General features: G+C 49.6%; 10 protein-coding genes and 1 non-coding gene across 11 annotated transcripts; 3 read left to right on the top strand and 8 right to left on the bottom strand.

Moving 5' to 3' along the window:
• Positions 1-751: 751 nt before the first annotated feature.
• Aud_002359 (glycoside hydrolase family 30 protein) lies at positions 752-2,157 on the top strand (the record flags this gene model as incomplete). The annotated part of the gene is made up of 2 exons (XM_043287330.1): positions 752-1,323; positions 1,377-2,157. The coding sequence occupies 2 exons, from the start codon at positions 752-754 to the stop codon at positions 2,155-2,157; spliced, it is 1,353 nt and encodes a 450-aa protein (XP_043143265.1).
• A 535-nt stretch (positions 2,158-2,692) lies between these two features.
• Positions 2,693-3,298, bottom strand: Aud_002358 (putative GPI anchored cell wall protein; the record flags this gene model as incomplete). Its single annotated transcript, XM_043287329.1, has 1 exon — positions 2,693-3,298. The coding sequence occupies one exon, from the start codon at positions 3,296-3,298 to the stop codon at positions 2,693-2,695; it is 606 nt and encodes a 201-aa protein (XP_043143264.1).
• A 1,125-nt stretch (positions 3,299-4,423) lies between these two features.
• Positions 4,424-5,119, bottom strand: Aud_002357 (MARVEL domain-containing protein; the record flags this gene model as incomplete). Its single annotated transcript, XM_043287328.1, has 4 exons — positions 4,424-4,580; positions 4,637-4,762; positions 4,821-4,921; positions 4,973-5,119. The coding sequence occupies 4 exons, from the start codon at positions 5,117-5,119 to the stop codon at positions 4,424-4,426; spliced, it is 531 nt and encodes a 176-aa protein (XP_043143263.1).
• Positions 5,120-5,855: 736 nt separating this feature from the next.
• On the bottom strand, positions 5,856-5,929 carry Aud_002356. Its single transcript has one exon. It is a non-coding gene; the product is annotated as a tRNA-Ile (tRNA).
• An 873-nt stretch (positions 5,930-6,802) lies between these two features.
• Positions 6,803-7,951, bottom strand: Aud_002355 (uncharacterized protein; the record flags this gene model as incomplete). Its single annotated transcript, XM_043287327.1, has 3 exons — positions 6,803-7,520; positions 7,580-7,710; positions 7,772-7,951. 3 exons carry the CDS (start codon positions 7,949-7,951, stop codon positions 6,803-6,805), a joined length of 1,029 nt encoding a protein of 342 aa, XP_043143262.1.
• A 965-nt stretch (positions 7,952-8,916) lies between these two features.
• On the top strand, positions 8,917-10,013 carry Aud_002354 (putative RTA1 domain protein; the record flags this gene model as incomplete). The annotated part of the gene is made up of 2 exons (XM_043287326.1): positions 8,917-9,014; positions 9,290-10,013. 2 exons carry the CDS (start codon positions 8,917-8,919, stop codon positions 10,011-10,013), a joined length of 822 nt encoding a protein of 273 aa, XP_043143261.1.
• A 1,288-nt stretch (positions 10,014-11,301) lies between these two features.
• Aud_002353 (uncharacterized protein) lies at positions 11,302-13,313 on the top strand (the record flags this gene model as incomplete). The annotated part of the gene is made up of 4 exons (XM_043287325.1): positions 11,302-11,573; positions 11,632-12,115; positions 12,166-12,269; positions 12,854-13,313. The coding sequence occupies 4 exons, from the start codon at positions 11,302-11,304 to the stop codon at positions 13,311-13,313; spliced, it is 1,320 nt and encodes a 439-aa protein (XP_043143260.1).
• A 1,212-nt stretch (positions 13,314-14,525) lies between these two features.
• On the bottom strand, positions 14,526-15,542 carry Aud_002352 (aromatic alcohol reductase; the record flags this gene model as incomplete). The annotated part of the gene is made up of 3 exons (XM_043287324.1): positions 14,526-14,978; positions 15,033-15,418; positions 15,512-15,542. The coding sequence occupies 3 exons, from the start codon at positions 15,540-15,542 to the stop codon at positions 14,526-14,528; spliced, it is 870 nt and encodes a 289-aa protein (XP_043143259.1).
• Positions 15,543-16,621: 1,079 nt separating this feature from the next.
• Positions 16,622-17,944, bottom strand: Aud_002351 (F-box protein; the record flags this gene model as incomplete). Its single annotated transcript, XM_043287323.1, has 5 exons — positions 16,622-17,110; positions 17,142-17,397; positions 17,451-17,515; positions 17,574-17,610; positions 17,670-17,944. 5 exons carry the CDS (start codon positions 17,942-17,944, stop codon positions 16,622-16,624), a joined length of 1,122 nt encoding a protein of 373 aa, XP_043143258.1.
• Positions 17,945-22,026: 4,082 nt separating this feature from the next.
• Positions 22,027-23,722, bottom strand: Aud_002350 (sugar porter family MFS transporter; the record flags this gene model as incomplete). Its single annotated transcript, XM_043287322.1, has 2 exons — positions 22,027-23,148; positions 23,210-23,722. The coding sequence occupies 2 exons, from the start codon at positions 23,720-23,722 to the stop codon at positions 22,027-22,029; spliced, it is 1,635 nt and encodes a 544-aa protein (XP_043143257.1).
• A 1,085-nt stretch (positions 23,723-24,807) lies between these two features.
• Aud_002349 (putative acetyl xylan esterase (Axe1)) lies at positions 24,808-25,795 on the bottom strand (the record flags this gene model as incomplete). The annotated part of the gene is made up of 3 exons (XM_043287321.1): positions 24,808-25,155; positions 25,213-25,392; positions 25,445-25,795. 3 exons carry the CDS (start codon positions 25,793-25,795, stop codon positions 24,808-24,810), a joined length of 879 nt encoding a protein of 292 aa, XP_043143256.1.
• Between the last annotated feature and the right edge of the window lie 1,105 nt (positions 25,796-26,900).

Raw genomic sequence — 26,900 nt, 5'->3', positions numbered from 1 at the left:
GGGCCGGTTATGAGGCAAAATGCAGAAGTAAATATGCAAGGGACAGTGCCCTGAAGCAAAGCTGGTGAGTTATCCATGATAGTATATGCTAGTCTAGGCAGCTAAATACAGGATAACAATTTTTAAGGAGAGTCTCCTGTTGGGGGTGGCATGCTCTCATCAGATAAAGCTTAGGGATAGTAATAGACTGGAAAAGAGTTAGAGTTGGACATGAACTACAACCCTAGGATGGCGGACGGACGATCCTTGAACCACACTTATATCCACCGTCGTATCAGTGAACTATCCGCTAGTGCTTTCTGCAGATGCCGACGGTTGTCATGCGGTGCTCTACAATTTGCATGAAACTGGTCGACCCCGCTATCAAGGGGTGATTGAGGCTATTCAGCCTGTTCTACCCGGTTCTTGGGAAACAGCCTGCTCCCTCCATGGCATTTTATCCGTGACTCTAATCCCGAAGCGACAAACGGTGTTTCATCTGAAGAGTTGCACGGCCTCGCTTCCGGTTTCAAGTTGATTCTGTGCAATCAAATGTGGAGCCCGGATCCTGGCTGGCTAAGACATTCAAGCTTTACCCCACAGGAGCCTGTTTCTGTTTCTCCATAGAGCCAATTCTTCATAAGACCGTTTCGGAAAATCGGGGCTCCGTCCGTGACAAATCCAGCAGGATCTACAGGATCTACATAGATATAAGAAGCCATAACTCCCTTCTACCTTCATGGCTGGGATAGGACAGCAAGGCAACGGCAAAATGACTCTCCTTCTTCTAGCTGGCCTGGCCGCTGCGGCTAACGCCCTGACGGCCACCGTCAACACAGGACAAACCTTCCAAACCATGGATGGGTTCGGCTTCTCACAGGCCTTCGGCCGCGCGAACGACCTGTACAATCTCAATTCAAACCAGCGTCAATACGCCCTGGATCTCCTCTTCAGCCCCACCAAGGGAGCAGGTATGACCATCCTGCGCAACCGCATCGGCTCTAGTAGCAGCGACAGCATTTTGCCAAATTCCCCAGGCTCCCCGAATGCCACGCCGCAGTATATAGCTCTCGGCACGGACTCGAACCAGGTATGGGTGACGCAGCAGGCGGTCAAATACGGCGTGAAGACCATTTACGCGGATGCGTGGAGTGCCCCGGGGTTCATGAAGACCAACAATGACCAGGCCAACGGGGGCTATCTGTGTGGAGTCACGGGAGCGAATTGCGCGAGCGGCAACTGGACCCAGGCGTATGCAAATTACCTGGTCAAATATATCCAGGACTATGCGGCGTTGGGACTGGATATCACGCACGTGGGCTTCCTGAACGAGCCGGATCTCAAGTGTGTCTCCCTTGCCCTTGCTCGGCAGCCGTGTAATATTGACAATACGGTAGGACAGCATACTCCTCCATGCTGTCAGACGGGGTCCAGGCCGCAGACTTCATCAGGGTGCTGCATCCCACCCTGCAAAAAGCAGGCCTGAGCCGCGTGGGCATCAACTGCTGCGATGCGATGGGCTGGGCCGCGCAGAAAACTCGCACCGCACAACTCATCTCCGCCAGTGTCGAGAAGCTCCTCTCGCGGATCACCTCGCACTCGTACTCGTCTGATCCGACCAGCCCCATGGGCGCATCCATCCCGGTCTGGCAGACCGAGAACGCAGACCTCTCGGACGCCGGCACGTGGGAAACGACCTGGTACTCCAACGGGGGGCAAGGCGAGGGTTTCACCTGGGCGCAGAAGATCTACACTGCGATCACGCAGGGCGGGGTGAGCGCGTACCTGTACTGGGAGGGCTTCGAGAAAGGTACCACGAACTCGTGCTTGGTGATTACCGACGGAACGAATATCATTCCATCCGGCCGATTGTGGGCGATTGCGCAGTGGAGTCGGTTTGTACGGCCTGGAGCGGTGCGCGTGGCCGTCTCGGGGTCTACTTCGACGCTGCAGATGACTGCGTTCAAGAATAAGGATGGCACCGTTGCGGTTCAGATGATCAATAGTGCGTCTTCGGCGACATCAGTCACCGTCAAGGGGTTCTCTGCTGGCTCGGCCAAGGCATACCTCACGGATAACAGCCACAATAATATCAGCGAGACCACCGTGTCAGTTACTGGAGGAGCGGCTACTGTCAATGTTCCTGGGCATGCAATGGTGACTGTGGTTCTATCGTAGACGACACTTCCATTAAGAAGAAAATGACTACGACTGCTGCTTCGAGTACTGTGGCGATGCATTTTTGCGCAGTGTGGGAACAAGGATGGACGGGAATGCCTGCCAGGAGCAGCAGGTGCAGAACCCGTGTATTCACGTGTTCATAGTTACTTTAACGATTTTCAATGACTTATTTGCAGAGACACCACTCCGTGAAATAAAAGAGAAAGAGGCTAGACCCTGACCTGAGATATCGCAACCATGGTTGAGCGTTGAAGTGAGACATTTTCATGTAAACCCTTGTCCTTGAAGCTCCCTCGCGGAAGTCTATGACTGCTGAAGACCAGTTCTGATTCATTTTAAATCAGTCTATTCTATAACGTAAGCGTCATGAATGAACGGTAGACCAGATGTGCCCCATCTAAATACATTTTCTATACCAGTAAAACATTCACTATGATCGAGCAAGACCAGCCTACTCTTCTCTATCCCCTACTTGATAAAACTGTCAATCGAAGCAATGAATGTCACCGAATACATGCGGTCCGAAAGGCCATCAGCCCAATGTAACCGTAATTCCCGCAGTAGCCGAGCAGCTCTGCGTCGCAACATCATCCGACTCCTGATACACCTCGCTGCAGTCACTGTCGCCAGCCGCACAGGTCACGGATGTGCAACTCGAGTCACTAGGTGTAGCCGAGAATCCCGCTTTGATGAATTCCGAGTCCGAGTCCATGTCGATTGCCGACAAGTCCCAGTAGAGCGTATCGCTGTCCTTGGTATATTCAAACTGGAGGACACTGGCCTGGCTCTCGGTGGTGGCCATCTTGATGGAGATTCCGCCGCCGTTGGAGTTGGTCTGGTAGGTCTCGGAGCAGGTCTCACCGGAGGCGATGGTTTGCATGGCGCTGGAGGTATCGGAGGTGGACCACAGATAGACGGTGGAGTCGAGGTTGTTTACAATCTGGACGCTGCCGCTGCTGCTGCTGGTTGTAGCGCTTGGGCTGGCACTGGTGCTGGCGGAGGTGGAGGTAGTGCTGATGCTTGCGCTGGAGGTGGCAGTTGCACCAGGCCGAGTCAAGCTGCCACCAGGATAAAATTGCGGGAGGGCCGAGACAGTCAGCGCAAAGGCCGCTGGGAAAAGGATTTTGGAAAAGAACATGGTGGTTGACCGATTGAAAGGAGTGTTGGGCTTAAGGATAGACTGTGGCACAATGGCAATTGATAGTAGAAAGGATCGTGCGAGGATCAACCTCGTCTAAAGAATGATTCTACGAAGAGAATAAAGCTGTAAGGACTGCTTGCTTTGCATGAGCAGTCAACATGGTCGCGGCCTGTCCCTGCTACATTTATATCCCATAGTGGAGTCGGGGTTTGCGAACACTTGATCAAAACGGTCAGCGCATGCACGTGGATAGCGTGTTTCAGCCCTGTTCCCATTGACTAGGTCCATTTTGATCTTGTGTGGAGGTTTATTCGACGTTCTGTAGGCCGCATCTACATCTGTCGAGGCTGATGCTGTTCAGGACATAATACGAGGGCTCCTACTATGTTTCCTCATAAACACAGCCAATTGAATGGGGAGCTGGCACAGTACTAGAGCTGTTTTAATTGTTTGGACCAATAATTCAACGTGATTTGCCTCCATTATCCACTGTGGTCTCGACTCTCGACTCTCAAATCCAGACCATTTTGCGGGTCTCCACTTGGCCGAATTGCGGACTAAAATCGTAAGCACATTACGCACTCAGGAGAGATGCTGAGACTGTCAATTCTAGGCCTCGCCGGGTTACCATAAGTAGGGAATATAGTTCTTTGCCAGGTACTCATGGCACAAGAAAAGAACCGAGTCTGGCTCATCCATGGTAGTGGTGCAGTCGTCAGCACGTTTATCATCTGAAGGACTTTGTAGCCAAAGCCAAACTTATTCTTCCACGCGAGTCAACCAACCAGTTCATTCGCAGATCCCAGAACAACTAGTTATCTTGCCTCGCAGGATTTAAATTGAATTTGCTTTAGGCAGTTCACCTCTTATAACTTCCCATAACAAACTGTCTCAATATTAAGTAGTCAAATTAAATACTAATGGGCCTTATCCAAACATACGCGAACACCATCACCTTTTCGTGATTAGCCTATACTAAAATCCTGGGACTAGCAGCGCAAATCAATCAAAGCACACGTTCCATATGAATTCAAAGCGACGAGTCCAGATTTCAAGGCCTTCAGGTACAGCAGTACGCCGAGGACAAGTCAATCCTGAAAACGTCAATAATTAAGCTGTCATCTAGGCAGCCGGTTGGGCAACATCTGCTGGTGCATCGGCAGGAGCACGGCCAGTCTCGGGATGGGGAGGTTTCTCGGCATGGGTGCGCACTGGTCCCTCCTTTCCACTAAAGTAGAAATTGAAGATCTCAAAGCACATGGCGCAGAGAATCCAGAAGCTGCGCACTTGAGTTAGCACATTTGACTGCACTCCACACATCAGCTAGCAACTTACAAAGCCAGGAAGGAGAAGGCTTCGGCAGTTCTCTTGCGGGTGCAGGAGCTTGATACGCCGAAAGCGAACCATCGACAGTTCAGCTGCCCAACGTGCTGGGCAAGGAAGATGAATGCTGCAAGCCACCTGTTCATTACTCATTAGTACTCACGTCTCAAGAAACAGGGGGAGCATGTAAGCGTACAAGTAGGAAAAGACAATGTCCAAGGGCAGCATATATCCGCGGTTACGTTTCATAGTTGACACTACCATCGCAGGGATGTAAAACGCTGTTGTTAGCACAGCCTGCCAGAGTCAGAAACCCTATTTCTTATCATCCAGGCGCGAAAGACGTACGATCACCAGCGGATAGACCACTCGGTAGCCATCAACCTTGGTCACGGCCCAAGCAGTGACGCCCATGACGATGACAGCACTTATCCATGCGAACAGACGGGCGACAAAGAGAAAAGGGCGGAGCGCATCTCTTGAGGTCCAGGCCATTTTGGACGTTGTTGGTGCGTGCGGTCAGCTCGGTATCAGTGGAATATGAGATGTTTTGCACCTTGTGTACATAATTACATTCGTCACTTCCAGAGCTCCTTTTTAACTATTTTGGCTGTCCTCAGGTCTGACTCGAGGTCCGAAGGTCATGAAATCATCGACCGGGATGGCTGAGAACCATTGGCCGAACCACGGTTATGAGACAGCAGCTGGAGTCAAGCATCACATGTCATGTCACACGATCAGCATATTATAATCAAATTGATAATCGATGATGTCTGATCCTGGATTTATTGATTGCATCAAATAATTATTCAAAGACATACTATGTATTTTGTAGCGCCCCGGATGCGGTGCCTTATGCTGGTGCTCTTACCCGACAGACGGATAAACTGAGAGTGAAGCTGAAAAGGGCGGTTTAGAAATATTCAATGTTTCTGTATATCTATATTCATGCCGCACATAGTCTCAGTAGATCTGTAAATGATCCATATCGCCGGCACCTGTGGAGCCTCATTGTCGAGCAACCCCATTGACCCCACCGAGTCCTGAGCCGGCATACCACGGCAATCGCGTACACTGCCAGCGATTTAGATCTAGTTACGGACAACATTCACTCTTTCGTCTTCCATCTCCATGGGCAATATTCTGATGTACAATAAACAAGGTAAGGTCCATAAAATTGCAACCGACACTAGCCTTCTCCAGGTGAGTCACAAAAATGAAGATCAAAAAATGGTCACTACGAGGGTCGAACTCGCGACCTTGGCGTTATTAGCACCACGCTCTAACCAACTGAGCTAAGCGACCGTTGTTGAAAGAAGCTGAGTTATTGTCATTGACAAAGCAGGCAATTGCCACATTTGTGTTTGGTAATTTGTGTACGGAATACGGACGAGATGATCATGCTACAATAAAGACTCGTCCGGCTCAGGCCCTTGGTGGGTCTTTTTCAGATGATGTCTCCTGCACTGGCCCTATTTATCTCGTTTAGTAGCTATTGACAGTGGGTTGTTGATGCGTGCTCAACGTCACGGAAGGTACGACATATTTAGTTCGAACATCCCTCGTGGTATCACCAACCACTATCGAGTTTCTCCCAATGTCAGATTGTTCGTTGTATAGGGAGTTTGGCCCTTCTATCCACGAAAGCGAGGTGGCTGAAGTACACCTGCCAGAATCTAGATGCACATACACCTGTGTACATTCCATATCTCAATTGCTCGGATGGTATCAGTAGCCAAGCTGAAATACCTTTCCTTCATCAAAAGACTTTCGGGGAAACATCAGATAGCCCTTCTGGTTGGCCAAAATGACCTTGCCTCTCTCATCCGTGAAATGACAGTTATAATGAGTATGACCGAAAGCCCAAGCTTTGACGGCCGTGGACGTCCAGCACTCCTCCGAGGACAAATCTGACATGAAAGCCGAGGTGACATCGCTATGTTTATGCCTGCGACTCATACAGATCGGAGCATGGTCAATAAGCCGTTTGGCGAAGAGAATGATTTTCCGTCGCGTCAAACCGGCCCAAAATCCCTCCGGCTCTGTCCGCCTCCAAAATTCCTCAGCACGACCTTGTTGATGAAGAGCCCTGCCCAGCTTACAGCACCAAATACTTCTATCCAGCTAAACCGGGCAAGAAGATAGTCAGTACCGTGATGACGTACCAACCGAGCTGCGCTACTGGTTCAACCGGCTGAGGTCCACCGCGATTTGCGTCACGACGGGGTAGGGTTTGTCGAAGCAAGCATCCCAACGAGTCTCGCCTGAAGCCCAGAATTTCTCCAGGACGGCTTTTACCGTCAGCGGGACATATGAGCCAATGTGGCGACTCATCTCTGGCAAGTGTTCTCGAACAAAAGCTCGCATCACTGCGCCACCATTCACAGCTTGCACCCCGAGCACGACCAACGGCCAAAGCGTGAACCTTTTTATTCTTGGGGATGATTGGGCCTCTTTGAGCAGCTTCTGCAGAAGCTGTCCATGGGTGGTACAACTGGCTCTCAGTAAGGGGGTCAGAGGCAGAACCGACAGGCTCTGCAGCGAGAGGACGCAGTATAATGACACGGCGGCCTGGTACGATTCTGCCACAATTCTCCAGTCCTCTTTTGACAACGGTTTGGAATCAGCCCATTGCTCAGGGGAGAAAATATTGACACGGCTAAGGACTCCGTATGCCTGTTGGGCGAGATGCTCTAGTCCTGCGGGGCCTTGTTTCCAGGCTCGCGCACGAAGATGATTGATCCTGATAATCTCGGCGAACAGGGGCTTGGGACACATCTGGAAGTCAAAAAGTCCATTGCCAAACTCCTCTAGTATGAAGTCAGTTTCCTCAAGGCGCAAAGTAGTTGTTGCCAAGTGCGAAGCGGGCGATGAAGAGTTCCCAATAACTGCAACGCTGTGTGGCAGTCAGTTGAATGCTACCCCAAACCAAACAGTTTATGCACAGTAACGTACAACACAAAGCAATGGAGTAGTGGCGCTAAGCTGGCCGACCTGGCCAGTGAACGGATGCCGCCGCGCAGCTTGATTAGGCTCTGGAGACCCTCGATGTGGCATTGCCAATGAGGAGAGGCACCTTGCTGAGCCTAGCGAGGCAAAACACGGTTCAGCATCGGTGGATGGCTCTCATACTGAAAATCGACTCACATCAATGAGTAGAAGCGTGATTATTCCGGCAAGGACGACATCGCCGGTACGCTTCTGTCCTTCGTTAATATCGCTCCTGAGAGACTGAAGGACAAGCCCCCGATACCGGTAAAAGGCGACCGCCAGAGAATTAGACGCAGGGTCATTCCTCGTTTGGTTCATTCGATGACTGACGGTCATACAGACGATACCAAGTCGTAAGTATTCAGGGTGCGCAGCCCCTCGCTGAAGAAGCGTGGATGAGATCCTGTAAACGCCATTGTGGGGTCCAAGGTCATTGATGGGGAGCAAGTCGGGGAATATACAGGCGTTAACTGTCCCGGGGTTAGTCTTTTTCTAATTATGGCGCTACATATGGCTTTTACTTGCAGTATTCGGCTGCCTGGGCCAAAACTGGGGCGTCAGTAATGGGCTCGAAACGGGGAACAACGGAGAGCTCTGCCGTGGCCCTCGCCAGGTTCTCTGTCCGATTGCTCGCCTGCTTTCGATTTCGAGATTTTACCCTTCCAGGGGCAAGCCACTTTAACCTCAAAGGCTCTGTATCATTATATCCGGGACAGACGATCCCGGAGGTAGAACACCGCTTACATTCGGGACGGGTGAAATCACAAACTAGAGACTGTCGGAGACATTCCCAACAGTGGCGCTTTCGATCCTCCATTGTCTATACACCTGATCGGAGACGATCAAGCGAGGGAATGATAAAAGACTTCAGTCCGGGGACCGGTTACCATGATTTTCTACCCGTAGCAAGCACGAGAGAGTAGTGCAATCAGATGAGCGCCAGTCACATCAACAGTTGTTGTAAGTCCTGAGTTGGCAACCGCCTCGGAACGATCGTCAGCGCTTGCATTTAGCGTCTTGGCGTCTCTATTTTCCTAATTCGGTAAAGCGTCTCTTGACCATGATGCATTTTGGAGAGCAACTTGTGATAGCCATATAAGCCGGCATGGTCCAGTGTCAAATAAATAACAAGAGAAGAATCTTATTCGGCTTTTATTGAAAATTTGCCGTTCATTCAAAGTCCCATACATGATGGCAAGCGGGCAAGTCGGTAGGGTTTGGTCGAGATTCTCCACTATTTAATGTATGTGATAGCAATCCAGAGTACTGACCAGCCCTAGTTCCGGGAAGTCTTTACATCCATGCTCCTAATCAGGGAGCCCCAATTTTCTTCACAATCGCCTTTGCTATCTCAGCCGTTGGCCATATTTGGCAATGTCTGTACGTGCCCCGAGCGCTTGTGATATTACTCCGTCTAACCAGACCTGCTGACTCTTACCCTAGCCGCTACAAATGCATTAGAATGATCGGGCTGCACCCACTGTGTGCAGTACTGTTTACAGTTGGATATGCAATGCGGGCATATGGAGCCCGCGGGCACTATATATACAACGCATACAGCTCACAAAATCTCCTCATATATATACTCAGCCAGGTTTTTATTTATATATGCCCGTGAGTTAATGTCTAGATCAATCCTGGTTTGGTGCTGACTGAATTTGTCTGACTCTATAGTCCGCTGCTCGAACTCGCCAACTACCACGTTCTCGGCCGCATGTTCTACTACGTCCCAAATCTCGCACCCCTTCCCCCCGGCAAAGTTCTAGCCATTTTCGGTGCTCTAATGGCGCTTGTGGAGGCATTGAATGCTTTAGGGGTAGCTTTCAACGCCGACCCCACCGGCAGCCAGCAGGGGTTTGGGAAAGCTTTGATCCTTGTCGCACTCGCGCTTCAGCTGTGCGTGGTACTTGCATTCGTTTCAATAGCGGGCTCCTTCCAATGGCGGTGCGCAAAAGCAAAGATTCGTCGCAGGTCTCTTCCGATTCTCCTTATTACGCTAAATATCAGCATGGCTTTGATTCTGGTCCGCTGCATCTACCGCCTGGTGGAACACGTCGGCAACACGTCGGTGGATCTTGGTGATCCAGAAGAACTCGGAACTCTCAGCCCCCTTTTGCGATATGAGTGGTTCTTCTATGTCTTTGAGGCATCGCTCATGCTCGTCAACTCTTTCCTATGGAATGTGTTCAATCCAGGTCGCTATCTGCCCAGACACCACACGGTTTATTTGGCGGCGGATGGCACGACCGAAATCGAAGAGGAGGAAGTCCGCAATGACCAACATGTTCTGGTCAAAGCTGTGTATGCGGCCGTCAATGCACTTACATTTGGCCTGTTTCACCTCATTGTCCGTCAGAAGGACGAAGAAACTCATCCGCTAGCAGAGCGGAATAAGTAGATATCTGCCATGAGTCGTCAGATTTGAACGCCGGCTGGATTACTGCAAACAGCTCTCCGGAAACATTAGTACCCTATCTTATCTAAATCTGGCACAAAGAGACTAAGGGTGAGAACCTTGCTGACGACTGTATGCATGGATGGGGTGCTTATTTTTGGGGCTTAGAAGCCGAGATGCTGGAAATGAAGATAGAGAAGTAAAGGCATGGATTTGAGAAAGTACGAATCGTCTACTTAATCATATATCAAACTGCCCGAATATCTACGTTTCTGCTATTATTATCACTGTGCGGCCAACTGGTGTGGTTTTCTGACTCGGTCTTATGCCACTAGTGGTTCATGAAACGTCTGGCAAAAATCCACCCCCGGAAATGCTTTAATAGTGGGTTTCACTCTCTGACACTGGCTATTAAAATTTTAAAAATGATTAACATTGACTCGGTACTCCGTAGCGTAGCCATAATCCTCAACTAATCGGGGACAACGATCAAAGTCGAGGGACACGTATCATCCCCTCTCTCGCCCTGGCTATTATACAAGCCACCAGCGCCATTATCTCCTTCATATTTCCGGTAAAATTAGTAGACTCATAATAACATTGACAATAATAATTATGAAACATCGTCTATGAGTACCATTACGAACAGAATATTCTTGGATCAATAGACTGTAGTTAGTGGTAAGAACTAAGCTTCGGCAGCCGAGCCTGGGCATTTTCTTGGAGCCAACGTGTTTCATCAAAGAAGCATTCTTTTCTCTACCTCAGTACCTTTTCTGAAAAGCGGAATTATTAGAGGGTCAAGTGGATCCATCAGAAAAAGTATCCATTGACTCTTAGCTGATAAAAGTAGCCTTAGTCTGGGTTGCTGCTCATCTCATCAATCCTAGATTGTAAGTCTGTGACCAGCCTTGAGGCCATCTCTTCTTCTAGGTTCTTCTCACGTTTTGTCAGAAGATCATCATTTTAGCCTGTCGGTAAAAGTATCGCCTTGTCGGGCCTGATTCCGTGAAGATTGTTAACTGCCGAAGTTGGGCTAGTTCTGCAGCAGAGGGGAACCAACCGCTAAGCTTTTAGCCGCTGGGAAAGTCTGGGGAAAGCATGATTGCCGAGAAGCAAAGATCATTCAAGCAAAGCTTACTTCCTAGGATGGAGTGCTCATTCAGCTAGGCTATTCGCAAATATGTAAATTTAGCCGAAAAAAACATATAAGGAAGACCCGTCCCCTCCTGGGAAACCACTTTGACAACCATCAACTATATTTATTAGAGCCCTGAAATCAAGTCTCAAAATGATCTCCTTTTCCTCGCTTAGCTTTGGTCTCGCCGCTATCGCCGGCGCATATGCTCTTCCAGGTGACACGTCCGTCAACTTGGCGGAACGTCAGACCATCACGTCCAGCCAGACAGGCACTAACAACGGCTACTACTATTCCTTCTGGACCAACGGTGCCGGATCAGTGCAATACACCAACGGCGCTGGTGGCGCATATAGCGTGAGCTGGGCGAACCAGAACGGTGGTGACTTTACCTGCGGAAAGGGCTGGAATCCTGGCAGTGACCAGTAGGTAACGCCGGAGACCGGTAAAAAGTCTCGGGGAAAGTACTAACTTCCTTACTAGTGACATTACCTTTTCTGGCTCCTTTAATCCCTCCGGAAATGCCTACCTCTCCGTGTATGGATGGACTACCAGCCCCCTGGTCGAATACTACATCCTCGAGAACTACGGCAGCTACAATCCTGGCTCGGGCATGACGCACAAGGGCACCGTCACTAGCGACGGATCCACCTACGACATCTACGAGCACCAACAGGTCAACCAGCCTTCGATCATCGGCACGGCCACCTTCAACCAGTACTGGTCCATCCGCCAAAACAAGCGGTCCAGTGGCACGGTCACCACCGCGAATCACTTCAAGGCCTGGGCTAGCCTGGGAATGAACCTGGGTACCCACAACTATCAGATCGTCTCCACTGAGGGATACCAGAGCAGCGGTACCTCCACCATCACCGTCTCGTCTGGTGGTTCCTCTTCAGGGGGCAACGGCGGCAGCTCCTCCACCACTTCCTCGGGCGGCAGCTCCTCTACTGGTGGCTCCGGCAGTGTAAGTCCTCACCCACACGGCTGTGGCTTTGTCTCTTCTGACTGTGATAGTGCTCTGCTTTGTACGGCCAGTGCGGTGGAATCGGCTGGTCTGGCCCTACTTGCTGCTCTTCTGGCACTTGCAAGTTTTCGAATTCGTACTACTCACAGTGCTTGTAACGCCTCCTTGCAGGGTTTTATGCCGATTATTGGCACGTGTGAACGTGGTCCGGAGTCCGATATGGTTCGAATATATGCCATGGGTATTAAAGCTGGAGATCCGTCGTTCGCGCTGTCTCAAATGTAGTCAATATATCATTGAATAGGGATAGGAACCAATAGCAAACTTTTACCTTTGAGCTCATACGATCTATTTTACCATTTCAGTGGAGATAGTCTCGATGCTGACGCGGTCAGGTTCCTTGAGTATTATACGCTTGCACTAGGATTGCGCACATATCGTCACAGGACAGTAAGACAAATTAAACAAGACGAGTTGCTGTACATTCATCCTTCTCTTCACACCTGCTTATTTTATGAGTACTCATTCTGCTATCAGCCAGATTCAGACGCGGGAACATCAAGTCAACCCGTCAGAATACACCGGAGCGCTCTCATCCCCAATTATAGAAGTGACCAAGCTGACGAATGGCAGCAGGATCATGAAGACAGGCAGTAATTGACCAAAATCCCAGGATGATGTGAGGCCGTTTTGGAGTAGACTGTAAATCAGAGCACCTAAGCTGAAAGCCCACAACAGTGCCAGCCAGACACCGGCCGTGCTCCACGGAAAGATCAACTCCGCAATCAATGATATTATCCTTCTTGTCAGTTTGGAATCTGTCTCCACATACCTTTCGCTGAAAGCTACCGCCATTTTGAAAAGACACCGCTTCGCTATTGCATACGGGTTGTACCGATGCCATATAGAGCCCGAAGCAGCGCTGTGCGACAAAGGCTTCACCAGAGCTAACCATTCCCGGATGAAGGCGATATCCTGGGTTGAGAGGGACACACGGCTGACAATCGTTCTGACCTCCATTGCCTGCTCAGAAAGAAAGACCGGCAGATATGTGAACAGGTATATCCACATAATGCCAATGGCCTCGATCACCGTCGCTGCATGCCAGAACCTGCTGGCCAAGGAGGGCAGCTTCTGGGAATCCTTTGGTTTATCAAGCGATAGGATGCGCACCGCGACGACCAGCCACAAGCCGTAAATGATATACATAATCACTACACGAAGCGTAGCAAGCTTTCGGTGGCGCTGGAAGTAAGGACAGAGAGAGAGCAGCGTGGCTGCATGCGTGAAGCTGGAGCAGCAGACCACATCGGTCACTGTCCATAGATTGTTGGCGCCGTGATGAACGGACGATCCCCAGTACTGAGCATAGCCGCACACCAGCAGCAAGAGTCCGGTCACCAGTTGCTGGTCACTCAGCTGAAGCACAAAAGCAGTCAAGACGCGTATCCAGAATTCGTTCGAGTGCTTCAGTCTTCTGTGTTTCCCGCATTGCTGTTGGTGGATCGTGGACGCTATAGGGTATGAGCCGCGCCTTCGAAGGTAAAGAACGGCATACGAGGCGATAAAGGTCAATGTTCCGGTCAATATAAATCCGCTGATTACCTAGAAACCTTTAGTATATGTCTTGTCAAAAACGCCTGCGAAACGCACGCCTGCTCCGGCAATATTAGGGTCTGGTTGATATGGGTTCACTCTTGTACAGTCACTCATGGGCTCCATCAGAGAAAAGATTTGACAAGTCAATGCTATAAAGTNTTGTACAGTCACTCATGGGCTCCATCAGAGAAAAGATTTGACAAGTCAATGCTATAAAGTGGAAGAAGGCATTCTGGAAACTAAACAGTAGTCGATGTTCAAGCGAAAAGTAGTCATGTTCGATGCTGGTTTGCAATGTGATTCAGGGAGTAAGAATGTCTACACTTGAATGTCTACGGGAGTTAAGTAGTCGGGATTTATGAAAGATATTCTCCCTTAAGGCATGTTCTGGTGTCTGCTGACGTTCTATTATCAACCAGGCAGTACTGGACGAATATCAAATCGCAACGCAAGTTCTGACCTCGTGGATGACAAAGGCGAATCATCTTTTGGTGGGTAGGTGCCCGTATATTTGCCCAGGCGTAATGCGTCTCTTAGCACGGCAACTACAACCGTAGGCCGGTGATTGATCAAGATAAATACTATCAACTCTCAGAAGATATCCACGATTGTTAACCTTAGAAATGCTTAGGTGACCTCCCAGGCCCATGCAATACCAGTGTGAGCAGTGACATTAGAAGGGACAGTTGCAACACAAACATGTTCAGCGACGAGAACTTGTCTCAACATAGGACTCGATTCGCGGCTACTAAGCTAATGAACGTAGTGATTGCGCTTTCAACCCGGATTCCACTTTTCAAGTACACCACTTCTAAGCCAGAGCCTTGGCCGCGACTTGCTCCGGACTCTCCTGTACAATTCCCAGTAAATCCGCATCTGATTCCTCTCGCGACTGAGCGAGAAGACAACGAGATTGGCCTTCGTCGAATAATTGTGCCACCGCCAAGTCCAGAATCCAGCCACTAGCACCCTCCTGGAATTTGCGTTTCCCGTTCTCCATGAGTGTGTGGGTGGACCCTCGTTTTACTTCCCACTGTTTCCCCGTCACAGACTGGAAGGCTTCCAACAGCTCGTTTTGACAGGTTATGATGGACTGCACCTTGACAAAGCGGTTGGATGTCTCGTCCGTATGCTGCAAGATGCCGACCACCGACTGTCCGATACCCTCGAGGGTGGTTCCGGTGAACCGTTCGGTGCCAGAGTCATAGATGATGGCCGAGAAGTGCGCTACATCGAAGCCCATCGGGGGGAAGCGTTTCAATGCCTTGAGAGCTGATGAGTCGGAGGCGAGAGTATGACATGAATTGCAATCACTCACCCAGTCAATTGGATTCCCAGTGCTGATTCCCGTGTATGTAAAACTGGGATTGCTCTCTGCCTTCGCCTTTGCGTGATCCCATCCCGCACGACGATGCGCATGAATGTCGTTGAACTCGGGCAAAGACTTGGGATTGTCACCCCAGCCAAAATCATCCAGGATGAAGCGCTTCACGCCCGCAGCCTCGGCGGCGTCGATCATGGTGACTTGTGCCCCGATACCGCCGGGACCCACCACGCAGACGGCTGCATCCTGTCCCGCTAGGGCTGATGTGAGGTTCTCCAGGGAGTAAGTCGTTCTGATAACTGGAAGGTCGGAAGGGAACGTCGCCTTCGATTCGGTCCGGGTGATGATCGTTACTGTGAAGCCCGCACGTCGTAGGGCTGCTGTGATAGGGGTGCCAAAGTTGCCAGAGGCCGGTAGGGAGGTCAGTAGGGGTGTTTCTCGTCATATTGAACGCTTAACAGTCGGTCTTACACCGAAAATAGCGACTCTTTGGATGACAGCCATGATGCACAAATGTTGTCTTGTTTCTGATTCGATCTACTGCTGGCTCATATTGATGCTTGAGTCACATCCTGTGGCCTTTTATAGACAAAGACACGGAAGACAGCAGTCCATAACTCGCAGGCAACCATCCCACGTCATCACATGTCTCACTCCGTCCTAGCGCTGACTCCGCAGCTAGATGTACCAGTAACTAATATTTTAGTAGTCTATAGCATTGGGACAAGCTTGGAGGCTAATGTTGTCTCTTGCGATTGATGAGTCTAGACGTTTCGGGACAGATGGGAGGCTCATTCTGTCGTGAAGAGACTTTAACCAGAGACCGCCAGGTATTTCATAGAACACTGTATGAGATCTGTAGTCCATAGACACAGTTCACATATTACAAACTCCGAGCTTCATAATATCGCAATTGCATCACAAAAGTCTAAGGAATATATTCTTTATTATAAATTAATACAGAAATAAGTCTATCTTTTCCGTCTATCCATAATTCCACCAGATCTATGTTCCTCCGTTATAGTCTAGGACGATATATTTCGGCCCGCTTGCGCCCTTGCATTGCCTCCATGAGTCAATGTTTTCTCTCTCTCGATAATCCCACCACTCGGGCAATTGTAGAGTTGGTTATCGTATAGTCCAAGCGAGTGACGCAACCAAGCAGGGAGAGCTCGTCCTGTGTGATTCGCATCGGGGAATGCGAATTATCGTGGAGAAGCTGTCTCACTTCAATCCGACCAATTCGATTCCTCATCAAGGCCATCCTCCGCGGCTTCAAAGAATGATGATCGACTATAAATGATGGTTTTTGGCTTCGCTCCGGCATCGGATATTTCCTGCACTATCGCGACCGCAACTTTGCTTTGTCCTGGTTGAATGATCTCGTTCTGATTGGAAATAGCGATCCTTGAAATCTTCCAAGCACAGGTGCTCTCATTCCCTCTCCTGCCATGATTCCGAGAGGATATCGGATGGAGAGGGGTCGGTTTTGCTTCGTGTGAGATGAGCGACAGAGATGCAGCCGACCGGCCTTATCCGTCATATTGTTGGTTTCGAAATGTCAAGGTTGCCGAGGCATTCTCTCACGCTGCTGCCACAGCCTTGTGGTACTGACTGGCCAGTTCTTCACATACGCCCCAGATGCGTCGACGGTTCGCAACTCCAATGAGCCCCAGGTCGTCCATGCCATACCGAGCAGCAGTCATCTTGTCGAGCCACAGATACAAGCGCTTGTAGTTGACGTCGGCCGGCAAATCCCTGGGGTTCTGCGAGGTGTAAAATTCCCAGAACCATGGCATATCCCACTGGATAAATCGCTTCCAGAACCAGTTGTCCTGGGTGACAACCTGAATGCTCAGTGACGCCTGAGTCAATGCCTTGAGCGAATCACCGGGCAAGTATGAGCAGATCTGATACACGAGTTCGAGTGGGAGCTTGCCGAAGGGGCTGGCAGGCGAGCGGCCCTTGAGATCGAATTGTGAGAATGACTTTTTGAATTTGCCGTCCGTCGCCAGGTTGGTTTTGAGGAAATCATCCAAGCCAGATGTCTCGGTTGGATGAGTCGCGCAGTACTGCAACTGGTCAGTATGAGAAGGATGCGACTTGGTCGTGGCTTCTTGCCTCTGCGCCGGGGATGCACTCCCAGTACCGGCCTTGCGCCCGCCGAATGTCGTCGCCATAGTTCAGTCGCAGAGCGGAGGAGGATTCGTTGGACAGCTCTGTCATAACATTGTACAGTATTTTCGTGTCGATCGCTGAGCTATCGGTGGAGCCGGTAAGGACGCGAGTGAGGATCTCAAAGCAGCATCCGTGGAAGGGGATGACTGGTCCGGGGGTGTCGTCGGTCCCGGAGCCATAGCTGCATCACATTAGAATGGGCCCTTTCCAGTTCGATGGATAGGGTGGTCAAACCAGGTATAAACGTTCCGATCTTGGCCCGGTACAGCGTCAGTTCCAGACTTGATGGCGATCTCTCCCTGCAATGATCTGTAAGCCTGCTGAATTGTCGATATAACCTTGACTGGAGAAGCATACAACGTCGGCATAATAACCTGGTCCGGAGACAAATGTCCTAATAATAGTCAGATATTCTGCCTCAATCGATGCAAAAGGCGATCATCAGGCACTCACTTCCCCTTCCCCGAGGCGGCCTGAGGGTTAAATCCGAGACAGTAGGCCTTATAAAGCCATGCTACGTTCTCCCAGCCAACAATCTTGGGGTCGTAGCTGCGAACGGGCTCTTCTCCCTCCTGGGGGACCTGGTCGATAGACTGGCCCGCTTGGAGGGCCTGGGATCTCTTTTCAATCCACCTTCTTCGACGCTCGGCTGCTGTTTCTGATGGAGTTTCGATGAGCATTCCACAAAAGCCGACACCGCAGATGGCACAGTAGCAGTCGTAGGCCATGATGACTACTAGACTGAGTTCCCCGCGTATCCACGGGGGAGAGTATCAAGTGGAGATGCAACTGAGGCTGGGTTGAGAGTTTGACGGGGGAATGAGTGATCTATCTCTACTCTCGAAACAAGGTGGAATGGATAAATATCACCGGCCACCGCGGATTGACATTTTTATTACTATCATACAATATGGAGCCATCTGGACTCGGTGGTCACGCACGCACACATGGAAAATTCGAAAAGTTTTCGGTTGGCGATCCGTTCCCTCGACCAAATCCAACAATAATTGGGTCGATACCCACAAGCCGAAGCAACTGACCCGCAGGAAGCAATGGCGTTCTGCCCGTTTGCCCCTGATGGGAATCCATTATCCACCGGGATGAGTTGTCATTCGTTGTCTTGATGAACTGCTATCAGTTAGCTGTTGTTTAGTGTCTCAGCTGACCTGACAAGTTTTCTTGCTAAGACTGGCTATCCCCGTACACCGCTCAGTGATTTAATATCGCTAAGGAGAGCCAAGTCGATATTGCCCCTTTGAAGCAATTCCGAGTCCCGAGGAACTTCCTATGCCCCTTTTTCTTTTACCTAACACTTTCAGACCAAAGCTGCGGAGGCGATAACTTGTTATCTGGCCTTCTCGCTGTCTCCTGATTATTTGATGCTTAATCTAAAAATAGTTGGTTTTACGAGGTCTCGATCCGCCCGGTTCAGCTACTCTCGATATTAGTTAGGATGGTAAGTTGAGGTCATTTGACCTCCGGAAAAGGGCCTAAATTAAGGTAGTATCGAGTAGTACATCCGCTGTTTAATTAAAGAGAAACGTGTCTAGACCGACATTACGGTACTTTTGTTGTCCTTCTCTCTTTCTGAGTCCCTTCTAGACTGGAACGAAAATCCTTTCTTCCGTTCTCCCCGACACCGGGCACCTGGGAAGCGGCATGGATTACTAATCAATCATGTCATGGTGCGCAGCAGGGTGGCTGAAGGGGTGTAACACGGGAGCTTTGCATGCAGCGGATAGCAGCCGAAGTGTGTATCTATCAAGTTCTTGCGCTTCTGAGTCCAGTATGAATCACTCACATGAATTCTCTTCAAATGAGTTCAGGCGCCGCGGAGACTAGCCGACAATCAAGAGTGGAGAGCTCTTTGACCTCGTATAGCGATCTGCAGCTGCATCCCCATCTCAAAAATTGCGGTCAGACGGGAATTCAAAGTTTTCTTGTCGGATCCAGATCGTGAGAGATCAAATCAATGTGATTGGTGCAGACTGTGGGCTGTTCCTGTCTTGGGTTTTATTACGATTGGCTGCGTTCCTTCCAGAATTGTTCCCTGCGGCCCACTCAACCAATAGAATTCAAAGAAACACCCGAGGGACACAAGACGACACAAAATAGGTACCCCACTCTCAGTGAAGATTTTATGGACAAAGGAGATTAAAGCTCGAGAAAAAAGAGAGCTCAAAGCTGTTGCACCGCTAAAACACAAGTTATTTTCAGTTCAAATCCATGCAAAGTCCCCAGCTAATGCAACAGGGCCAGCACACAATAACCTGAAGTCTGATGAGACATATAGGTACTCTCACTGCAGTACAGTATGGAGAGCCCTAATGCAATTGACTTACAGCACAAGAAAGAGCCCAGATCTCCACTGAGCTGCTTTATCTCATCGTCTCGGATTTCCTAGACTAGTAACCCATCTTGGGTAGACGTGTCATCGGAATTGCCTCAGAAGGTACAGCTGTGCCTTTCCGCAGCAAGGGATCAACCCTATGCAGAACCGCACAGTCGACCAGCAAGCAAGGCTAGAAGCTCTGACTTAGGAAACCATGAGAGTCAATACCCTGGCCCATAGCTCTCCGATCGCTATTCTTGCTGGAACCGGTGTCTGAGCAGTTTTTAGCTGCTGTTTTCGACAATCTTGAAATCCATCCAAGCAATGATGCCCCAACGTCTTGGTTATTTTTGGGTCTGGCACTTGTAAACTCCTGTAATATGTCTTGGAGTGCAGCTTAGTTGGATCTCAGATGACGCAGCCATGGAGAATGTGAGGGAGGAGATGTTTGACCGCCTATGTGCAAGCTAGAATTTGTATGGACACGCTGGACATATTAAAGTCAAGGATCACAGCCTTGGGGAGGAGAATTTATATTTTTTCCTTTCTTCTTCTAGACATTGAATTGCTTCTTCACCACGATACTTACCCATAGTGACAACAATTTCATACATCATACATTGAAATGTTTCGTAGATTGCATATGAATATCTGCTGGTATTCTCTCTCGCTCACCCTGTAGACACCTTAATAATCATATACTCAATGCTACTGCAAGCTGCCATGGAATAAGGGCTTTAGGTCTGGTGTATGTTGCCTTATTAGCGCTCATAGGTAATCAGGTAGAATAGTTTAATCAGTTCAAGTAGTAAAAAAGGGTCAGCCATCAAATTCACTACGCCCAAAAGGTATCTAAACGACAATTCCTAGCATACTAGAAATGATAGGCATATTCTGGTTGACAACAAGTCAAGCATGTGGTCTCCGTCGGTTGTCGCGCATACAAGACCGGCCAAACTAGGGCTGATGGAAGAGAATGAGGCATGTAGCACGGCATCTGCCATGGGCGACTAAAAAGGGCCAGAGCGAAGCGTCTAGTTCCAGTTCGCACCTGAACTATTAAATGTCAATCAAATTCAAGCTTTGTGGACCTAATGATAAGACTGGGCTGCTTATTGTGGAGAGAAGCTTGTTAACCATCCAACAAGGACCTCGAGAACTCTGTCCTCATCTTTGCTCAGTAAAATTTCATCTCTGCGTCATCCTCGTTGTCTAGAACTCTTATGTGAGTCATCTGAAGGTTTTTTTATACGAGCACTGTGCACCATTTGCTTGCGCGGTCTATAGCCTCTACCACTGGATTATTTAAAGTCATCGATTTGTCATCAACCTTCAGGAACTTGACCCTTTGATTCCCAAGGATATGATATAAACCAGGCATAATATCAGGCAACGCAATATGATTGCCTTAATGATGCGTTTCTATTTGCCCGACCTTGTAAGACCGCTTTGACTCATAATGACGGGGACAAGACTAAGTTAGAGCCGAGCTTACGTCAACAAGCACGCCTGTTCTCGCTGTACTATATAGTAGCTTGGAAATATCATGGACAAAGTAGTTCTAAATATCAGATAGTCTTGTGGTCCAGGTCCTTCTCTTTAAAAGGCTGGCAGATCTTAATTTCAGCCTTCTGATTGTTGACTTTTGCATCATCGCACCATGCCTTTAGGATTTCCTAATTTTCGCAGCATCTCAGACGATGACCAAGTGCAGATGGTATATAAACAGAGACAGGAAAAGGAGCGGGAGAAGGCATCTCTTTTGCAAAACGAGACAGCCTCGATGACTAGTGACAGGACGCTCTGCCAGCCCGATCAGCAAAAGCGATCAACATCAGTATTCTCTTCAATCAAGACAGGTGAGAGCTCCTGGAGCTTGCCCAAGAGTGTTTAATAGACTGAACATACGCTAGCAATGATGCATATTGTCCCGAAGCAAGAGCCTTGAGCTCATTCCACCTGCGAAATCCATCGTGGCCTGGTCCTACTCACAACCGCTGCTCATACTTTCGTTCCGGTATATGTCCGTTGAATGACGGCAGAGAATGACATATAAATCTGTTCGACAATAAAGAGTCGAGCAGCAGGAGGCAAGAAATGCGAAGCCAGATTGAGAGAGGGATGAAGTTCATAAGTAAAGAAGAACTATATGAAGCTGGTCTCTAGCGACGGAAATAGAGACTGAACTACTGTAGTTCATACTGAATTTATTCAAAATCTATATGTTTTAATTATGCATCAGAAGCAAATGTCCCCTAGTACTAAATAATCGTTATTCCAGGTAACCAACTACAGCTATTGAGCATAGTGAGTTGTGTTGGTCCATGGTTAGGTGTATCTGCATGGACAAAGTCCAGAAAATGTACTATTTATTTCGTTCATGCTATAGCAAAAAACTACACCTAACTGCCTAACCATATACTATTTGCTAATAGCACAACGCAGTGTTAATTAAACATAACCCAAACCACAACCTACCTATTTGGTACTTCCAGCCATAATTGCTTCCTGAGCAAGTGCCCACTCTTCCCTCGCACTGGAATCACCGAATAACTCGTCAATCTCTTCAAGGGTCTTCCCACCCGTTTCAGGAACCAAGAAAAACGCCCAGACACCTGCCAGGAAGCACATGACTGCAAAGAAGATGTAGGTTCGGTAGCCAATGTCAGCCAGCATGGAAGGGGTGACAATGCCAACAATGAAATCTGACAGCCAGATGGTGCATGTGGCCAGAGCGACACCTTTTGATCGAGACGTGGTCGAGAAAACCTCCGATGGGAGGGCCCAACCTAGTGGCGAATAGGTGACTCCGTAGACGAGGATAAAGATGAACGCCATAGCAACGCAGCCCCAGCCGGCGGCCGTGTGCGAAGCCCAGGCGGTTGAGTAAAGGCCAGAAAGGACCGCGATGATGATATAGGCCACCGCAGTGCCAAAGCCACCGAAGATAGCGAGAGGGCGCCGGCCTACCTTTTCGATGACGAGGAAACAGACAATGGCTGCGATGAGTTGGAGAACGTTGAAGACACCGGAGAGAATGAGGGATGTCTCTGCGGTCTGGCCGAGAGATTCGAACAGTGTTGGCGCGTAGTAGATGAAAGCGTTGATGCCCGAGAACTGCTGGAAGAAAGCGACACCCATGCCGACAGCAGTTCGTCTCCACATTTTCCGGGTGAAGAGATCCATCCAGGAGAGAACTTCAAGCTTGATGCCGGATGCACCAGGGTGCTTTTTGGCCAGGACAGCTTTTTGGAAATTGATCTCGGTCATAATTTGCTGATATTCCAATTGGATTCTTTCATCACTGCTGGGGAGACCTCTCAATTTACACAGACTAGACATGCAGCCATCCTGGCGGTTGACCAAGGCAAGCCACCGAGGAGAGTACGGGAAGAAATGAATGCCGGCGCCGAGTATGGTTGCGGTCACCATTTGCAGACCAAAGGGCAGTCGGAAACAGGCTTCGGTGGCCATGTGTCTGGTGCCGTAAGTGATGTAAAATGCAATGACGACCCCCAGGGTGATGGAGATGGATTCGAGGACGAGAAGCGTGCCTCGCATGTGTGGTGGAGAGACTTCCGAGATATAGAGCGGTGCACCCTATGATTTTCACCCATTAATCTTGGTGGAAACACTGCTGCCGATGGAGTGGAACGTATACCATTGCTAATGTACCAACCCCAATGCCTCCGATGAAGCGACCCGCGACCAGCATGTCGTAGTTGGTGGCGGCCGTCTGAAGAATGGCTCCGAGGTTGAAGACGATGACCATAGCCGTAATGGCCCATTTGCGAGAGATCCGATCCGCCAGATATGGCATGAAGATACAGCCGACAAATGCACCCAGCAGCAACATCCCCGTCATGAATCCCTTGCCAAAGGCACTTGCGGCCCGCGGATACACCGCGTGGAACTTGTCCATCGAATTGATGATGGAGATGACCCCCATGTCGTATCCCATGGAGAACCCGCCCATGGAGGCCAGGAATGCTGCGCCAAAAACATACTTGGAGCCAAAGATGCCCTTGAATCCGCTGGGACCATAAGGCAGGGATTCGAGTTGGCGAGGGTCTAAGGCATGAACGACACCGACGGCATCTCCTTCGACATGTTCCGCGGATGGGAACTCTTTCCCATCCAGGGAGGGCTTGCTAGCCTCGAGGTCATGGACCATGATTAAGAGGTGGAGATGGCAAGTGGAGTGCAGAAGAAGCTAATCGACCTAAACAGATGAGGATGCCTGAAGACGGAAAGGTTGCTCGCTCCAGTCCCTTCTATCTGGGAAATATATATAGCGACAATCGGTTAATGAAAACGACGAGACAGAGGCCGGTACCTTCAGTGGTGATGTAATTTGGCTCAAGCATGAAACCTCTGGACGTAACTGGGGCGGACGCAAATTCCACTCCAGGACCAAGCGCCATGTGGTCGGCAGAACCTGTCAGTTCCTTGATGGCTTTTTCGGCTGGAGTGTTTTGACGTGAAGCAAAAAAGTTAAGCCATTGGGCAGTTGCAGGACTAGAGAGGCCATCCTACCCCAGACTTCTACCCCGGACGACCCAGCCACTTGATCAGTCAATGTCTTTGTCCTTCTTTGGCCAAGTTTCCCGCAAATCCCGGCATTTCAGTGGCCCACGATTGTGGAGATTCTGTAACGGTTTGACGAATCATTCCACGGATACGCAGACTTTTTCAAATCCCAGAAGGTAAAAGAATGGATGGATTGGCCGAGATTCACGGAAATCCATGATTAAAGTTGCGGGAAATCCAACCAAATCCAGACGCATGCCATGCATTATCACCCAACCACAGCGGGTATAATTTCCCCCTTTGCTCTCCTCGGCACCCGAAAAGCGTAACAAAATGCCATTTCTGCCTATCAGTCTTATGGGTTTTGGTCGGAAACTCGCCGACAGCAAGATATACGAAAGCCACCGCTTATTGTCGTATCTTGTGGAAATCGGAACTATCAATTTCCAGTCAAGGCCGATGTCAATAGACACCTCCTTCGCTGTACCGGTATACGCATCAGACATCGAGGGTATCAATTGATATTACTTGGTTCGATATCTGTCCTTGGATTTGTCTGCTTTGTACATGATTCATATTTGTCCTCTGCGGAATGTTCGGTCCTGGGAAAAAGTCATACCGCGCAAAGAAGCAAATAGAGGACGAACGATATCTCCTAAGATTATCCAGGCAGCCATATCCTTCAAATATCATGAGTTGTGATACATCACCACGCTCGGTCGGTCAAGCTCACAGGCACTGAGAGTACCACTGGCTGATCACCGTGCAGGTATAGGGACTTTGGCAAGAGGTGGCGCCAGTCCACCCTTGACCTCCACACTGACCGTAATGGGCAACGGTTCCACCGGAGCCGCCAGACCCTCCAGAGCCACCAGAGCCACCTCCCGAACCCCCTCCCGAGCCGCTCGAGCTCAGCTTGCTCTTGACAAAGGTAAGAGCTGCCTGTCCGTATTCGGTTCCGTAGCCTTGATGGGTGTTGGCATCGTTTCCGTTGCAACAGTATGGATCGGCAGCATCGCAGTACGACTGAATCTTGCTTGCAGATGGGCAGCTAAAGCCAGCAGGACGAGGGTCAAACTAGACGGCCGGGAGTGGTTAGATTCAACATCACAACTCAAGGAAGATCTTGCTTACGCCACCCGCTCTGCAGGTGCCGACTTCGTACGGCAAACCCGCGATGAAGCGAGGATCGCCCATGAAGATAGCCGCTTTGATCATGTTGACGGCGGATGCGGACAGCGGGACGGCCGTGTTGGAGTAGCCTTGATTTGGGTCTCCACCTCCGCAGAGGGCGTTATCCATGATTTGACCGCCCTGCCACAGGATTAGACGGGTTTGGATATTTCAATATGAGAAGATACGATACCTGAGAGTATCCGACAAGGACCAGTTGAGTGTTTGGACATCTCTGGTTGAACGAGTTCACGGCGCTCGCAACAGCGTTGATTCCGGCAACCACCGAATTGCCATAGCTGACTCCGCCGCAGGAAGACTGGCCTCCACAAGCAGGGTAGTTGATTGCCTCGGAGGTAGATCCTGGGTAGGCGTTGAGGATCAGATTGACAACTGTAGAGGAGGAACCATAGCCCGCGGGTGCGGTGGTTTCACGAGCACCAAAGACATGGATATTGGGACAGCTGCTCTGGCGTTCTTCAAGTTCGACCGGGCCAGCCAAAGCTTGGCCCAAAAGAGCGAGAGTCACTGCTGTGAACAACATTCTTGACAAGGATATTGAGAAACAGGCAGATAGTCGAATCTGGGAGAGCTTGTGGAATCTGTATGCCAAGCTTCTGGGATTCCAACGTTGGTCCTAATGATCTCTTTTATAGACCCGGTCCCTCCCAGACGAGCCCTCACGTTATGCGAATATACAATGCCACTTGTCTATCCTGTCGTCCGACCTCCTATTTAGAGCCTGTTCCTTTGCCCCGAGAAAGAGGGTTGGAATCAACTGCTTCCAAAGACGATTTGGCTCAAAAGACTTCCCAAAACCTGGGGTCGACAGTGATTTTAGCCGTGGAGCAAAAGAGCGCACGATATGTCCAGAATGCTTATAACCGCACCCCTGCAACCGAGTTGGCTAGACACAATGAAGCACTTGCATCTATAGGGTAAATATTCCGGGACAGCCGTAGGATTGGTCATGTTCCAGTTCCGAGCAATAGGTACTGCGGAGAAATGCCCTGTTCTGCCGAATTGTTTTGATTCTGCAACGCTGAAGAAACAGCCTGCGTTTCACCTGAAAAGTGACGTAAATCACTGGAGCTTGTGTGGGGAAAATAGGCTAATCTGTGTCTCCCTGGCATATTCGCCTGAATTGAGGGTCACAAGCGAGGCCTGGGTAGCTTTGGAGGGCTGTTTCGGCATTAGGCATTAGTGTCCTGCCAATCTCTGTCTCAGCGGCTCATATCCGAATCAAAGGGCGAGATTCTTCCACCAGATTCTCCAATCTACTGACTCGGCGACTCGGTCCGCTCAAACTTACGACTATAATTCATTGTCCTGAATGATTCTGGATTTTCTCAAGTTATCAAACCAGGTACTCTCGTCATATCACAATCGATCATAAGACGAATACGTCCTATCTCGAAGAGAAGTGCAGAACAACCAGAGAAGAACTGTACATGACAGACTCATTTAGCCATAGCAGCCGCCAGAAATATATTTTGGTTTGCGACTGGCGAAAGATCATATGATATGAGGGCCTGAGTTTTTGGCTGCCTTATTGACTTGATATCTTACCCACTTGACACTCGTTAGTGAAACAAAAACCAATTCTCAGTGTCAGTTCCTTGAGGCAAGACTTACTCACGTTCATTCTG

This window comes from Aspergillus udagawae (assembly GCF_001078395.1).
Source record: "Aspergillus udagawae IFM 46973 DNA, scaffold_2, whole genome shotgun sequence".
NCBI lineage: Eukaryota > Fungi > Ascomycota > Eurotiomycetes > Eurotiales > Aspergillaceae > Aspergillus > Aspergillus udagawae.
This window is presented reverse-complemented; position numbering and strand designations above follow the sequence as displayed.